Source organism: Lepidochelys kempii, chromosome 10, assembly GCF_965140265.1.
Source record: "Lepidochelys kempii isolate rLepKem1 chromosome 10, rLepKem1.hap2, whole genome shotgun sequence".
Classification (NCBI taxonomy): Eukaryota; Metazoa; Chordata; order Testudines; family Cheloniidae; genus Lepidochelys; species Lepidochelys kempii.
Window position 1 is genome coordinate 81,324,384 of NC_133265.1, and position 14,862 is coordinate 81,339,245.

At 47.0% G+C, this 14,862-nt stretch overlaps 1 protein-coding gene across 1 annotated transcript in view; it reads right to left on the reverse strand.

The window, feature by feature from the left end:
* Nucleotides 1–14,862, reverse strand: part of ITGA11 (integrin subunit alpha 11) — a 148,821-nt gene that overhangs the window by 44,644 nt on the left and 89,315 nt on the right. The window contains exons 13-17 of the mRNA XM_073361500.1: nucleotides 13,722–13,862; nucleotides 9,017–9,220; nucleotides 5,887–6,017; nucleotides 3,495–3,661; nucleotides 174–316 (exon numbers count right to left, since the gene is read on the reverse strand). Of these exons, the coding sequence (XP_073217601.1) occupies nucleotides 174–316; nucleotides 3,495–3,661; nucleotides 5,887–6,017; nucleotides 9,017–9,220; nucleotides 13,722–13,862 (786 nt within the window). The remainder of the gene's footprint in view (nucleotides 1–173; nucleotides 317–3,494; nucleotides 3,662–5,886; nucleotides 6,018–9,016; nucleotides 9,221–13,721; nucleotides 13,863–14,862) is intronic.

A 14,862-nucleotide genomic window follows, 5' to 3' on the forward strand; every position in this document is an offset into this window, starting at 1 on the left:
GCAGCTCTCTCAAGCGGATTTCATCCTTAACCACATCAAACCCAACAATAATAAATCCGGACTTGGAGATAAAGTTTAGCTTGGTTTCCAGCCATGTGATGTACTCGAGGCACTTCCGCTTGGTTTATATGCCTGCTTCCTGATGTGATTCTGTTTTGCATGAAAATACTTACCAAGACGTGAAAATTTAGCTTGTCACAGTGTTCTTGTCCTGCAGACAATGTGACCAGCCTATGAGTGTGCCGGTCGCTATTTTCATCCAGATGAGCCCGTGGCGTGTACCTTCGTTCGTCAATGGTGGCATTGTATTTTAATCCTGAAAAGGGAAATGTTTGATTCTGATTTCTTTCTACTGTTATGTTTTTATGTGGCAAAGCCTCCGCTCTGCCCCATCCTTTCCTAGAGCACAAATCAACATTCTCCTACCAGAATAAAACGAACATCTATGAATTGTCAATGCATGGAGTCAAAATGACATCAGCAGAGCTTATCAAAGCCCCCTTTTTAAAAACAAGATGCTAATTCAGAGGACTGAAGGCAACTTTTGGTTGTTGCCAATTTGCCCTTTTAAGAAGCTGGCCGAATCGCAGGTCATGTAAGGCAGCAGTTCTCAATCTTTTTCTTTCTGAGGCCCCCACAACGTGCTATAAAAACTCCACAGCCCACCTGTGCCACAACAACTGGTTTTCTGCATCTAAAAGCGAGGGCTGACATCAAGGGGTAGCAAGCAGAGCAATTGCCTGCTGGGGCCCTACACCACAGGGGCTCTGCTGGAGCCTCATTGCCCAGGCTTCGGCTTCAGCTCCGAGTGGCAGGGCTCAGGGCCCTGGGCTTCAGCCCCAGGCCGTGGGGCTTTGGCTTTCTACCCTTGACCCCAGTGAGTCTAATGCTGGCTCTGCTTGGTGGCCTCCCTGAACCCTGCTCTCGGCCCCCGGTCCCCTGGTTGAGAACCACTGTTGTAAGATATAAACAGACAGCCCTCACATCGTACTGTATCTGCACATATGGAACCCTGTCCATTGTGTCAGCCAGCTGGTGCCCAAAATGATTTGTTTATGTATGTTTCTGCCTAACGCTGTAACATGCACCATCTACAAGCCTTGGAGCTCAGCTCTTGTACATCCGAATCACCACAACATCTTTACAATGAACACCTTGGTAGGGGAGGAAGCAAAGCACAAAGGCAGCCCCATCAATCATGCCAATCCAGCCAAGGATCAGAAGATGAGATGGACATCTAGGTGTAGGCTTTGTTAGGCTGGCTAGCAGAGGAAGTAAATTCCAGAGTGGTGAGTCATGAACAGTCCACTGAGCCAGTGGTCTCCCAGAATTAAAATCAAGGGGCTGTTAGCAGAAGACGAGCTCAATGGTCAGAAAGAGAGGTAGTTTCTAAGGCAGCCTAGACCCAGGCTAGGGTACGAAGGGCTTAACAAATCGAAATTAATCCCATGAATAGCACTGGAAACCAGACTACATGTCTAATATGCTCCATGTGACGAATATATCAAGCAGACAAGCAGCTGGACTCTCCACCAGCTGATGCTCTCAGGTGTCTAAGAGTAGCCCCCTGTAGTGCACACTTCAGTAATCTGATCTATAGGTTACAAAAGTTATGGATAACTGTGGTGAGATCAGAGGGGAAACGCACAAGGAAAAGGAACAACAGCAATACCTGAGAACCTGGGAGTCAGGGATTTGGGATTCTGGAGCCACTTTAGGCTTTTTAACAGACATTCTAGATGTATTTACATTCCTGTTTCAACAATCCACCATATAAAAGGGTCATTTCAGGACACAGATTAATAATACACAGGCTGTTTAAACATTTGTCTGCTATCTAGCCACACAATGCACTGCACTGGTTCTGAAAGTACCCTTTCTGTTTTGCACGCCATCCCTTACATACGTAATGAGAGAGCATTTTTCTTCTTAAATATTGTTGTACATCCTCCCCCTTCCCCCACACCACGACAAACCCCCAAATGGCCTGTGTTAGTGCTGTGCCAGGACCAAATACCCTGCTAGTGCAATGCTAAAAGGAGACTGACGATCCAAAGTCTAACACATTCAGAATTCAGCTTCTTTCTTCTCTTGTTTCCTTTGTCCCTCAGCAGCACTGTACTTCTGAGAGATAGCCCTTTGCATCTCCTCTCCCTTCTAACACATTTCTGGGACACCCTCTTCTGCAAGCTCTAAAATTACAGGGTGAGTTACACACAGAATATCAGCCTTGATCATTATAGAGGAAAATCCTGGCCCCAGGGAAATCAATGGGAATTTTGCCATTGCCTTCACTGGGGACATGATTTCATGCATAACCTAAGCCCTGGTTGCAGCATTTTACTATACATTGTTGGGGGGTTATTATAGGCCATGCTGCTTTTGCTTCCTCTTTGTTCTAGCTGAGTCCTAGGCATCCTGTGTGAAGACTCCAGGTCATAGCAGGGAGCGGTGTTTTAAAGCCAAGCAGGATCGACCAGCTCATAAAGGCTCTTTGTGATGTTAGCCAAGTATGTAGGCATCTGGCCCACAGATGTACTGTGCGGATGCAAGACCAAGGCAGCAAACTCTCACCCACAAGAACCTTGACAATTCCCACAGCACATCTTTGGGAGGACTCCCTTTGTAAAGCAGGATGTCCCAGAGCACGGCAGTAGCCAGGTGAGAGACTTAACTCTGCAGCCTAGTCGGCCTTGCTTCTTGATCTTTAAGAAGATCAGAGCAGAGGTCAATCCTGAAGGAATTCGACGACACTCAGAACAAGCGCTGGGTAGACTGTGCTGTGCACCCTCCTTTCAGGGAGGCTGGGGTCCCACTATTCCCTCTACATCACAGTCCCCAGAACCTCCACACATTTTCCAATCTACGCTTATTTTCTTTAATAAAACTTGCACAGCGATTAATTGTTGTTCCATCTTGCATTTTCTGCTTGATGGTGAGAGCTGACCATGCTAATCTCCCTGAGGACTGGGATCATTTTTACGAACACAGTGACCTACAGGGGTTTGCGTGGACTGTTGGTAACAAGAGCCCCTTGCTCACCTTATGTGCCAATTTCCACCGGTTTCTAATGGCAAAGCTTGGATTTTGCAAGTGCCTGCAGAGTGCACAGGAGGAACTGCCAGACTTTGCACCCCAGTAGAGGGGTGAGCGGAGGTTACACATAGATGCTAATAGGGTTACGTTCTAGGTGCAACCCCCTGCACTGAGTAGCGGTAGATCTAAAGGGCGCGGCACATCTACTCCGTTACTTGCCAGTGTGCAGGTCGAAAAGGGGTGGGGTCTGGGTCGAGAAAGGGCCAGGGCAGATGCGGCTGAGCACAAGCTTTTAGCGCTACCCTGCGCCTAACAAGCTCTTAGCTCATTTTCCTCTCCCGCGAATAGACAAGAGCAGCTTGGCAGTGCTCTTACCAATGCAGGCCAGGTAAAGACAAACCGACAAGGTCGATTTTCTCAAGAGCAGTGGGGAAATCAGAGCGGGAGCCTTCGCTTACCCACACTTGCTGTCTGAAAATGGGTCGAGAGGAAGACGGGAGTGAAGCAGACAAATGCAGACATGCAGGTGGCGTCCTTCCCGTTTCGCTTGCAGTCTTTGTTAAAGATGTTGATTTTGGAGGGTTCAAACCTAATGCTGGCATTGACCTGGACAACACTGCGAGACCTAGGGTGGGAACAAGGTACACGAGTTATACCGCAGTGCTGTGGCTCCTCTTTGGACACCTAAATGGGTCTCTACACATATGTTTTGCAGGGCCCACCCTGGAGTAAGATGTGAAGCATCCCATCCAGATGCAGATTAAGGTTTTGTGGGGCCCTGGAGCAGAGCAAGTCAGAAGGCCCACTCCTCACACCTTCCACCTGCAGTCCTGCCCCCATTCTGCCCCTTCTGACTACGGCCCCTCCCACAGCTCCACTACGGTTCTGCCCCTTTCCCCCACGGCCCTGCCCCTGTTCCACCCATGGTCCTGCTCCATTCTGTCCCCCACTGTGGCCTCCCATTTGCTCATTTCTCCCCCGCCACTGCGGCCCCAAGACCGGAAAAGCTCTGCCTGCCCCCGCCCCTGCATCTCGCCAAGGCCCTGGGGCTGTAGTGGGGAGTGAGAGCTCTCCCAGCCCTGAGGCCGTGGCAGGAAGCCAGGGCTCCTCCAGTCCCGGGCCACAGCCTGGGTTTGGGGGCTGGGGCTTCCTCCCCTTGCCTGTCTGCCCAGCGCTGCTGCCAGGGAGCAGAGCGGGATTGGGGCACGGGGGCTTCTGCCGCACCCCTGCATAGCCCAAACCACAGCAGCCTCCTCCTGACTACATCGTAGGGTGACCAGATGTCCCGATTTTATAGGGACAGTCCTGATATTTGGGGGCTTCATTTTAAATAGGTGCCTATAACCCCCCACCCACGTCTCGATTTTTCACACTTGCCATCTGGTCACCCTACCTACATATGACACCCCCACCTAGCTGCAGCAACCCCTCTTTAATACAGACACTCCAAGGTGGTGACTGAGGATGAAGGCACCGGCAGGAAATTCAGGAACTTGAAGAGGCTCAAGTGATGAATTAGACGTGCGATAGGAGGAGACGTGACCAGGAGAACAGCAAGGAATGCGAGCGCTATGCAGGGCTGTGTCACATGACTAAGCATGGCCTCAAGTGATGACATACTACTATTGTACAATGATCAGTCTTCAACTGGGAATCGGGGTACAGTGACCAGATGCCTTGTTTTTAAAGGGACAGTCCCTTTTTTGGGGACTTTTGCTTATATAGGCGCCTGTAACCCACCACCCCCTGTCCCGTTTTTTCACAGTTGCTATCTGGTCACCCTAATTCAGGAGAGGAAATTACTGCAGACTGGTAGGTGAAGAATAACACTAATGAATGTACAGCCAAGTTCTCCTGTGCAATCCCATTGGCTTCTATGGAGTTGCATGCTCACAACTGAGAGAAGAATTTGGTCCTCTGCAAGTGGATAGCACTTTTCAGGACAGATCCCCAGGTGGTATAAAATTCATGCAGCTCCACTGAGCTGTGGTAATTTACATCAGCTGAGAGTCTGTCCACCTGCCCTCAAGGTGCTTTCCGAACATTAATTAAGGCTTTGATGTATTCATTTATTAATTAAATAAAACCAAGAGAGCTTTGGGAAACAACATGAAGTTTGGTTTTTGGTTGAAACTCCTGGGGAATTCATTAAGAAATTCAGTGATGTTTTGACATCTTTTCATACACAGCTACATTTCCAACACCATTCTACAGGAACGGTCCAGAACCCTGCTGGTTCTGAGGAAATTTAGGCTTGGAAGAATTAAATCTTTATTGGTAAGTGTTGATTTCACTGTACACACACAAACCATAAAAAAAACCTAAAAATCTTTCAATCAAGAATAACTGAAATTTACAGATAGGCAAAGTAAGAAAAATGCTGCTCGAGAACTCACTAAAATTTGATTGAACTGTGTTTACTTTGTATATTTTGACATATGCTATTGACAATTTGTGGTTTAAGGATTATAAAGCTTTAACTTTTTGAATCCTAATGACTACTGTCATTGAGTAATTATTGTCTGACCCTCCCCTATAATTTCCCACTGCTGTGAAAATGTAAATGGATACCAATAAAAAAATGCTGACAACCCATAATTTTGCATAACTGTAATACATTTGAATTGATAAAAATACAAAAAAAAAAATTGATATCTGTCAAAATCACACACAAAAAAATCAAATTCTCCAAGCCTAAGTATATTGGATCATTACTGTAGAATATTACAGCGCTTTTTAAGGGTATAAAACTGGTCAGATTCCTGGAGAATCAGTTGTTCCCCTAAATGACAACATATTTCAATGAACTTTGGTAAGAAGGCAGTAACAGAACCCGGAGGCATAACCTACCATAAGAGCACAGCACTTCCAAAGGAGCCAATTGCCAGGTCTATGAGGCCATCTTCATTTAGATCTAGTTGTCCATGGATACTGCATCCAAAATACATCAGGCCTGGAAGAAGGTCTGAGGCTGCTATTCTCTGAAACGCACAAAAAAAAAAAGAAATCCACTCTCGTTTTGAGTATTCTATTACGATTACTATTATTTTATACTCTTGTGCCTTGTCACTCATGAGACAAGCCGGCGTTTCCCTCTCCGTCTGTCTAATGCCCCGTTTCTTGACATCCACTCAACATATCCACTTCAAACCACTTCAGCCTTCTTTCTCGAACCATTGCCTCTGCACTCTGTTGGCCAGTCCTTTGTAACACGTCACCATTGGTTACTTTGTCCCACCAGCAGGCACCAAGTTTTCTTCACACATATCTCTGGTGGAATGTGTTAAGTTTCCTGAACTGAGTAGTGTGATACCATCTGAATGGAGTCTTCTGCATCCAGTCCTCCTCCTTTCGCTCACTCCAACAATACTAATATTGAACGAGTCATTTCTCTGACTTCTTGACTCAGTTCCCCAGCAGTTCTTGCATTCCAGTACTGTATTCCAGCGTGGGTTTTAGCTGTTAGGATCTCTCACTTCAGGCGATGAACTCCCTTGTGGGTTTGGTGCACTACCTTCAGACCTCCATTCAGACTCATTTGTTGGGAATCTAGCATGAATGGCAGTGTGTAAAGATGAAAGTATATTTGTGAGCATGAACATGTGTGCGTGAAAACATACGTGTGAGCACATGTATGCATTTGTATGTGGGAACATGCACAAGCATGTGTGTGGGTGCATGAGTGTGAGTATATGTGCATGAAGATGGGTACACATGGGTGTGAATGCACATAAATTCACTTGCCAGTGCAAGAGAATGATCCTGTGTCTATGTCAGTCAGGCCTTAGTCGCTAACACATAGAGCTCATGGCTTTACAAAACAGGCTCCCTGCTCTCTTTCTTTCTGAGCAAGTCAGGGGATCTAGAAATTGAAGTGGGATCCTGTGGAGTAATCACGCTTATGTGTTACGTTCAGTCAAGGTCACTGAACTAACCATGGGCTTTAGAGCATTCAGAGCTACGTGAGTCACTTTCAAATGACTGAAGGAAAAGAAATGTAGATAATTTGTTGGGAAAACAGTACCTTTGCTTTTGAGCGGCATCACTCTTAGAACTTTCCACTGAAAATAGTTTAAGTGGGCGGCTGTGCCATTTTTCCTACCTCTTGAGGATGGTTCTACTGAGGATTTGAAGAACAGGTTGGAGGCTTTTATGAACAAGGTAAACACCTGTCAGAGATGGTCTAGGTCTACTTTAATCCTGTCTCAGTGCAGGGGGATGGACCAGATGACCTCTTGAGATCCCTTCCACATATTTCCCCCCAACATTTCTATGATTCTGTTTCATTTACAAAACCAGTCCCACTGTATGAAGCTCTACAAAATCCCATTCCTTTTTGATACATCTTTCATATTTCATGTGTTTCAGCATGGAAATGTGAAGGAAATATCTTGGAACCAGTTTTACAGTCACATTAAGGAACAATTAAACAGCGAGTGTGAAATCCTGGCCCACTGAAGTCAATGCCAAAACTCCTTTTGACTTCAGTGGCACCAGGATTTCACCTCCAGATTTTGTCATTGGAGAAAGATTTTATATTGGAGCCTGCTAAGCGACATTAAGAACGATCTGGGCAAAAGAAGATTCTCTGATTAATTAGTGACTCATGGAAAAAACAAGCTAACTTCCAAACACAGAAAATACTGGATAGCTAGGCGAAAGCATTACAAGTGCTAATAGAGACAGCAGATGTTCGGTGATGTGATAGTCCATGTTCTTGTATATGGCAGCTTCTCTCTGAAAAGTACTCTTGCCAGTGACCTCTGGTGTACTTTACCTTGCCGACTAACTCCCGGGCTGTGCCTACACTACGCACCAATGTCGGCCTCGCGTGCAGTAGGTGAAGCCACACATCGCAGGGAAAAGCAAGCTGCGCCTAGACTGCGATGTGCAGCTACACGTCAGTGATGGACTCTGGCAGTGGGGAAGCAGTGCAGAAAGCCGTCCGCCGCTCCCCAATGCCAGAGCCTTTCCCTGTGGCGAGGAAAAGCTCTGGCAGGGAGGAGGTAGTGGGGAAACTCCTAGGCCAGAGCCTTTCCCCACTGCCGGAGTCTTTTCCTTTGGTGGGGAAAGACTCCAGGAACAGGGAGGCAGCAGGACACTGCACTGGTAAAAATAGCAGTGTAGCCAGGAAGGCGCGGCTGGAGTGAGCGGAGAGCAGTGCAGGGTATGTACCCAGGTATACGCTCACCCCCTTCATGAGTGTCTTTGCTCCACTTGCGTAAGCCATGCCTCACCATCTACACGGCTGTGCCAGCGCGAGGGGCGCGATGCACGTACGTGCGCTACCCGCCACCAAAAGAAGCTTGCAGGGCAGACATACGTTAAATGTAGTGGGGAGACTTCCGTTTTAATTCTCTCGCTGATTTCTGGTAACACAATAAGAACATAAGAGCGTAAGAACGGCCATACTGGCTCAGACCAAAGGTTCATCTAGCCCAGTATCCTGTCTTCTGACAGTGGCCAAGGCCAGATGCTTCAGAGGGAATGAACAGAACAGGTAATCATCAGGTGATCCATCCCCTGTCGCCCATTCCCTGCTTCTGGCAAAAAGAGGCTAGGGACACCACCCCTGCCCATGAGATAGCATCAGCAGTAGACCTTGCTCAGGAAAGGTTGACCAAGGGAGGATATGACACTACTATCTCTTGCCACTTCTCACTTTCAGGAACACTAAACATGTTAGCCCTCTCCTGTTGCTAACGTCTTTGTGATACTCAAGGGTGAAATAAATGGATATGGAAAAAATGGGTAGGAAGAGATGAATTGAGATCACTCCTGGCTTGTGAGTATCTGAGGCACTATTACCTCAGAAATGTTGTCAAATTTCCAAAAACTATTCCAAAGCGTATTTTTCCCCTTTTCAGGGCCTGATTCTCATTTCCACTAAATATACCACTCTCAGGGGCCCTAAAGTGGGAGAAAATCACAATTCTTCAAATTCACTGGCGGGGAAACCATGGGACAAGGGAAACCATACCTGCTTATACATCTTCAGGAGACTTTCTTTGAAGCCGTGAAAGATATATATTGCTCCTTGGTGGTCATCTTCCAAAGGAGCACCAATGACGACATCATTGTAGGAGTCTTGATTCAGATCAGGGACGGAGGCAATGCAAGAGCCAAACCTAGAATTCTGGTAGCTCTGCAAATCTTTCAGAGCTCCGTTGAAAACAAACTGGTCCTTCAAAGGGGAAGGAGAAACAGCAATGAAGATGGAGGAATAAAAAATCCCAAATCACGACACAACCAATTAACCAACTCCCTAAAAACCCACAGAACGAACCCCCCCCCCAAACCTAAATAGTGATTGTACTCCACAAAGGGAGATGAGCCAGAAAATCCATGACTAGGGGATTTGTTATTGCTATTGACTTCATGTGGAAGGACAGGGCACAGTATAAAAGCCCTAGGTAGATAGAAAGAATGGTTCAGTGGTTAGAGCAGTAGCCCAAGACTTGGGAGACGCGTGTTCAATTTTCTGCTCTAACACAGATTTTCTATGTGACCTTGGACAAGTCACTTTGTCACCCTGTGCCTCAGTTCCCCATCTGTTAAATGGGGATAATAGCAGGAGTGGTGTGAGGTGAAAAGATCTCAAAGATCGTGAGGTGCTCAGATAGTAGTGAGGGGGGCCACGTACATACCTAAGCTAAGAAAGAAAGAAAGAAAGAGTGCCACAGAAATGGCTGCCCCTTGTAACTAAGAACACCAAGCATTATGGACTCCTGGTCAGAACAGAGAATCAGGACCCCTGGATTCTTGTTTTGGCGCAACCAAACATTGGCTCCAACATCTTGGTAAGCCATTTAGATTCTTTTTACCTCAGCTGACTGATCTATAAAATAGGGGCAAGATCACCTACCTTCCTCATAGGGGTGTTGTAAAGCTTAATTCATTAATATCTGTCAGGTGCTTTGAGATCTTTTCTGCACATACAAATATTATTCTGTATCTATATGGCTGTAAGATCTGCTCATCTTGAGGCAAACTCTGCCCCCTGTTCTGCTGTGAGAGGGACGCAGCATTTCAGAAGCATGGGCATGTGCTCACCCACTGTGTACAACAGAGCCCTGCATGCTGGGGGCTCATTTCAGCCCTGTGCACTGTGGTTTTTTGGGGTCAGGGTGGGGCTGGGGACTCCACAGCTGGGCAGATCCCTGGATATTGCAGCCTGTGAGCCTGGGGTGGAAGGTGTAAGCAAAGGCTGGCTCCAGCTCTGAATGTTTTTGCATTTCATTGCAAATTCAAAACAGGTGCTGTGGTCATCAAATTTCGGAGTGACAGCCCATTTCAAGCAAAACTGCACCGTGAAAACAAGCAGCATTGCCAAATTGCTGATTTCATTAACGTTCCCCAAAAATAAAAATACCACGGGCACAAAAGCAAGTCAAGAAAATTGTGTGAATATTTTGCCTGAAATTTCCCCTGCAATTTCCCAGAGCCTGACTTGTCAGATTAGTTCTGTTTATTTACTCGGCATTACTGCTATTATTTCAGTTTTAGGCACCCCCATTGCTGTGGCCACTAGCGACGCTGTTTGCATTAAAAAAGGAAATCAACTGGCCATATTGCACAAACCTCTATCAAACAACCCAACCTAAGGTAAGATGTCTCAACCCAGAGCCAAGGAAATATGGGCCCAACAGGTGAGCCTTGAATGGGGTCTTGAAACCCAGCTACTTCAGGCATTTGATGGAGAGTGAGAGAGAACGACTTCAGTTGCCAGGAACCCTCCCGTCGGTAACGCCCAATCTCCACTTTTCAAGAGTTAAAATCTAGGGACAGTGCCTCTGTTTATAGTTGTCACTGAGCAGGAAGTGCACATGGCTTTTTTTGGGAGCCGAGGACATTTGTTACAAAATCCTCCTAACCAATTATTTACTGGCTTCCCTATGTCATAAACCAAAAGCAAACTGAGACCAAAAGGAGTTTTTCAAGTGTTGTTTTCAAATGTAACATTCCTCCTGGAGGTTACATAAAGTCACCACGCATATGCGACACTTCCTGCTAATCGTAGTTTGGGTTTATGGAAATAATGCAACATTTGCTACTGTGCGTCTCTGAACAGAAATCATCAGCTTTCCGGCTAACAGGTACATATCTCATCCTGAACAGCGCTTCCCTGTTTACTGTACTCAAGACGTACTCAGTGCCAATGTGGGAGATCTAATGTTACCATTGCATTGCCAATAAAAAACAGACTGAGCTTACAGCTTTTTTCAGCGCTGCCAAGATTTTAAATCTTGTGAAAGCTACAAGGATGTCCAAGAAAGAGGAGGAGGAGTAGGAGAAGGCATGGCTCTTCCTTTGTACGGAGACTATTTTTGGTCATTACCTCAGAGAGTTTGGAATCCTAGAGGAAATCATAACAGAGGTAGTGCAATCTGCAAACAATTTCCCAAACAAGGAAGACAGCATAATTCTGAAATGTTATTAGAAGAACCTTTCCCACAACGAAGCAACAAGGAACCAGCAAATGCCACCGCGAAGGCTCACATTGATGTCTTTTTTCCCTTTCTCATTCAATTACATGCTTGAATAATTGGATAAAAGGTTTGCTTGAGATTGTGAAACACCCATTGCTACAGGCAAAGTTCTGCAACCAAATACACATGTGGAAAAGCAGCACACAGCCTCTGAGATGCTAAGCGTCCTCATAGAGGTGTTGAGTGCCGTCAACTGCCAGCATCACGGCATTTGTATTTTCCTCTCAGGCACCTGGTATCAGGTGATACCAGAGCCCTAACGCCCAAAAGCCCTGGCCCAGCACCAATCACTTCCTCATTAATGATGAGACGGCTCAGTCCCTTCCTCCTAGCCTATACCATTGCAATCTTTGAGCGTGCCCCGCACGTTACAGGCCAAGACTGAACAGGCTCTGATGGAAAGTCCCATAATATTTAAAAGGTTCTATAGAAACAAAATGGGATTTAAGTCTAGAAACATGGAGTCTGTAAGGAATGCGATCCTTTTTCTAGCTCATTGGAACCCTTGTTACCATCTGAACAATCATATGGCTTCCACTGCAGGCATATCATTTTCTGTTAAAATCTATAGGATGATTTAAAAGAAGAAAAGAAAACTTTTCATTCTTTATTGGATTCTGTAGGGCTTTTCCATAAGGGCAGGGCAGCACCCTTCGAGAGGCACCAGGACTCTGGGAATGAGAAAATGCTGACAAGGCAGAAGAAATGCCATCCATGTTCCATGGGGCCATCCTTAAGACACTGGGAGCAGGAGATGGTCTGGCAAAAAGACCCTAGTGCCCCAGGGGCCTGATACAAAACCCACTGAAGAAATGGGAGTCTTTCCCTGGATTAAAATGGGGTTTCGATCAGGACCCAGACGCCTATCCCCAGAGTGTGAGCTGGACAAAGGGGCCAGTAGCCAGAAGACATGTTTTCCAAAGGGAAAGGCAATCCAACTTCTGGTATTGCCGTCCTCAAGGTCTGTGAATATGTTTGGAAGGACGATGGTTGAAAGGGACCCTGGGACAATACAGCTGCACTTTAGTATAGTCTAGATTCCCTTCACTGGCATCAGAAAACCAGGATGGTTTATAAACAAGGAAAAGAGGCAAACTCGCTCAAAGTCTAGTAGCAGCCACAGCTGAGAAGGGCTTGCAAGTTCTGTGTCTCCTTTGGATTGTGACAAAAGTTGCCAGGTGATCTTTGAAGGCAACTTGGCTGCACTTCTGGACAAGCCGGATATGCATGTGCCATGGCCCTGCATCCAGCCTGGGATACCCGCTCGGTATTTTTGGCAAGACTGCCGAATGGGACACCATGTGCAATGTGCTACCTACTTTGAGGGCCCAATCTACCTCTCCATTCATCCATCTGAGCAGAACAGGTGCCCTTGGAAGTTTGTCTGGCCAAGCAGAGCTGCACCCTGTCTGTTTCTCGGAATGGAAAAAGCACCTCTGTCCAGCTGAGCAGAGAGGACACCTTTGCCTGTCTTAGGGTACATGTAGGTATATCTACACAGAAGCTCAGGTAGACATATCCGCACTAGCTCTGATTGAACTAGTGCACTAAATCCAGCAGCGTAGCCATGGCGGATGGGCTAGCCACCTGACTACAGTCCTGTCCGAGCTCCTAGGTAGTTACTTGGGTGGCTAGCCTGAGCCACCAGCCGTGCTGCCCCAGTTACGCTGCTAGTTTCAGCTGGCTAATGACATGAAAGCTACTGCATGTTTCTTGACCTGAGCTGGAAATTACAACTCCAGCTTCAGTGAAGATGGAACCGGAGTGTCCAAGCAGAGCAGACATCTCTGTCCATCAACCTGGCCATCCAGGGAAATTGGGCACTGTCCCTTTGAGCAGAGCCGTCTGTCTGAGCAGAGCTAGGGCTTCTGTCAAGAGCATCGGTCTCTCCGCGGAAGCAGATCGACTGGCTCTGTCTGTGCTCCTCTGCATGCTCTCACACAACTTCCTGGGGATGGGAGTCGTGATGGGAGTGTTCCCCTTGCTGGCATGTTTTCGTTCTCCCACAGGAGCTGCTGCATTGTCCCCTGGAAGACGCCAGACACGGTCTGTACTCACACCCCGGCAGAATGCCCAGGGCAGGGTGAGGACCATGTCAGAGGGTAGCCAAGTTTGAGGAAGGGGAATTGAAATGCAGGGTATTCCAAAGCCTCTTCTGGGGCAGGAGCAGAGATGGAACGATCACAGCTTAATTACCTCTTTTAAAACGTAGACGTACACCTTCCCCCTCTCTCTGCCTTCGCTGAAGTACATGGGGGCACCAATCAACAAAATATCTGTGTTCCCGTCTCCATTAATGTCGATGGAATTTATTTCACTTGCATAGTAGGAGCCAATCTGAAAGAGCCGGAAAGGAGAAAATGGTTGGAATGTAAACGAGAACACCACGTATTCCAACCCTTCCCTGTATTTCTAAGGAATTGAATACCTCAGGGATGACACCCTTGGAGTGAGAGGAATTTTCAGTCTTCTGAACGGAGACACATTAACTTGTTGTCTAGACAGATCTCCAGGAAAAGAATTTGAATGCTATAAGATTAATGATCAGACTCTTTTCCTTTCTCTGGCATTGTTGAGTTCTCTTAGTTTCCTGTCAAACTAGGTTCTGAAGGAGAGATTGTTTAAATGTAGGTATACGTGTATATTTCAGCTGAAAGGTTCCCTCCAAGCCTATGGCGTCTTCATTCTTCTGCCCTGCAGAATTCCCTCCCTGTGCAGACTGTATATGCTGGGCGATCGCCCCCGTTCTATCAGACACCCCTTCACTGTTTCTTCCTCAAGCCCCTTTGAATGGATCAGCCCTTTACTGTCAAAGGGAGACCATACGGCCTCTACAGACTCCACACTGAACCAGGGCATGGAATAGAGCAATCCTGGGCCAGGGAGGACCCACCCTGAGCTGGTGCAGGGTATGCACCAGGTGGAAGAATAATTGAAGAGGACACAGGTAGCTCAGGAAAGTGGGCGGGGTGGGGGGAAGGTGCTGCAGGCTACACTAGGAAAGAAGGCTGATGCTGGGAGCTGGGATGGGAGTGACTACAGCTTTGTTAAGCCTGCTCTAGCAGTAGGGATCTTTGCCCCCACAATTTGGGAGCTGAAAGCCCTAAAACAGAGTCCTTTGAACAGGACATTATCGAGTGGAGTCTTCTAAGCCAGCGACCATGCCCCAAACAGAAGAGCGCCAGGGGCATGGTAGGAAGTGTCCCAGGGGCAAGCGTCACTTGGGGTAGATCTATAGCTGGTCTGGACACTTTGTCAAACCCTTAGGGCCCTGGCTTGGGACCTGGTGGAGTGAGTGGGCCTGGGTCTCCCACCTTGTCCCCCTCCTCCTCTATAG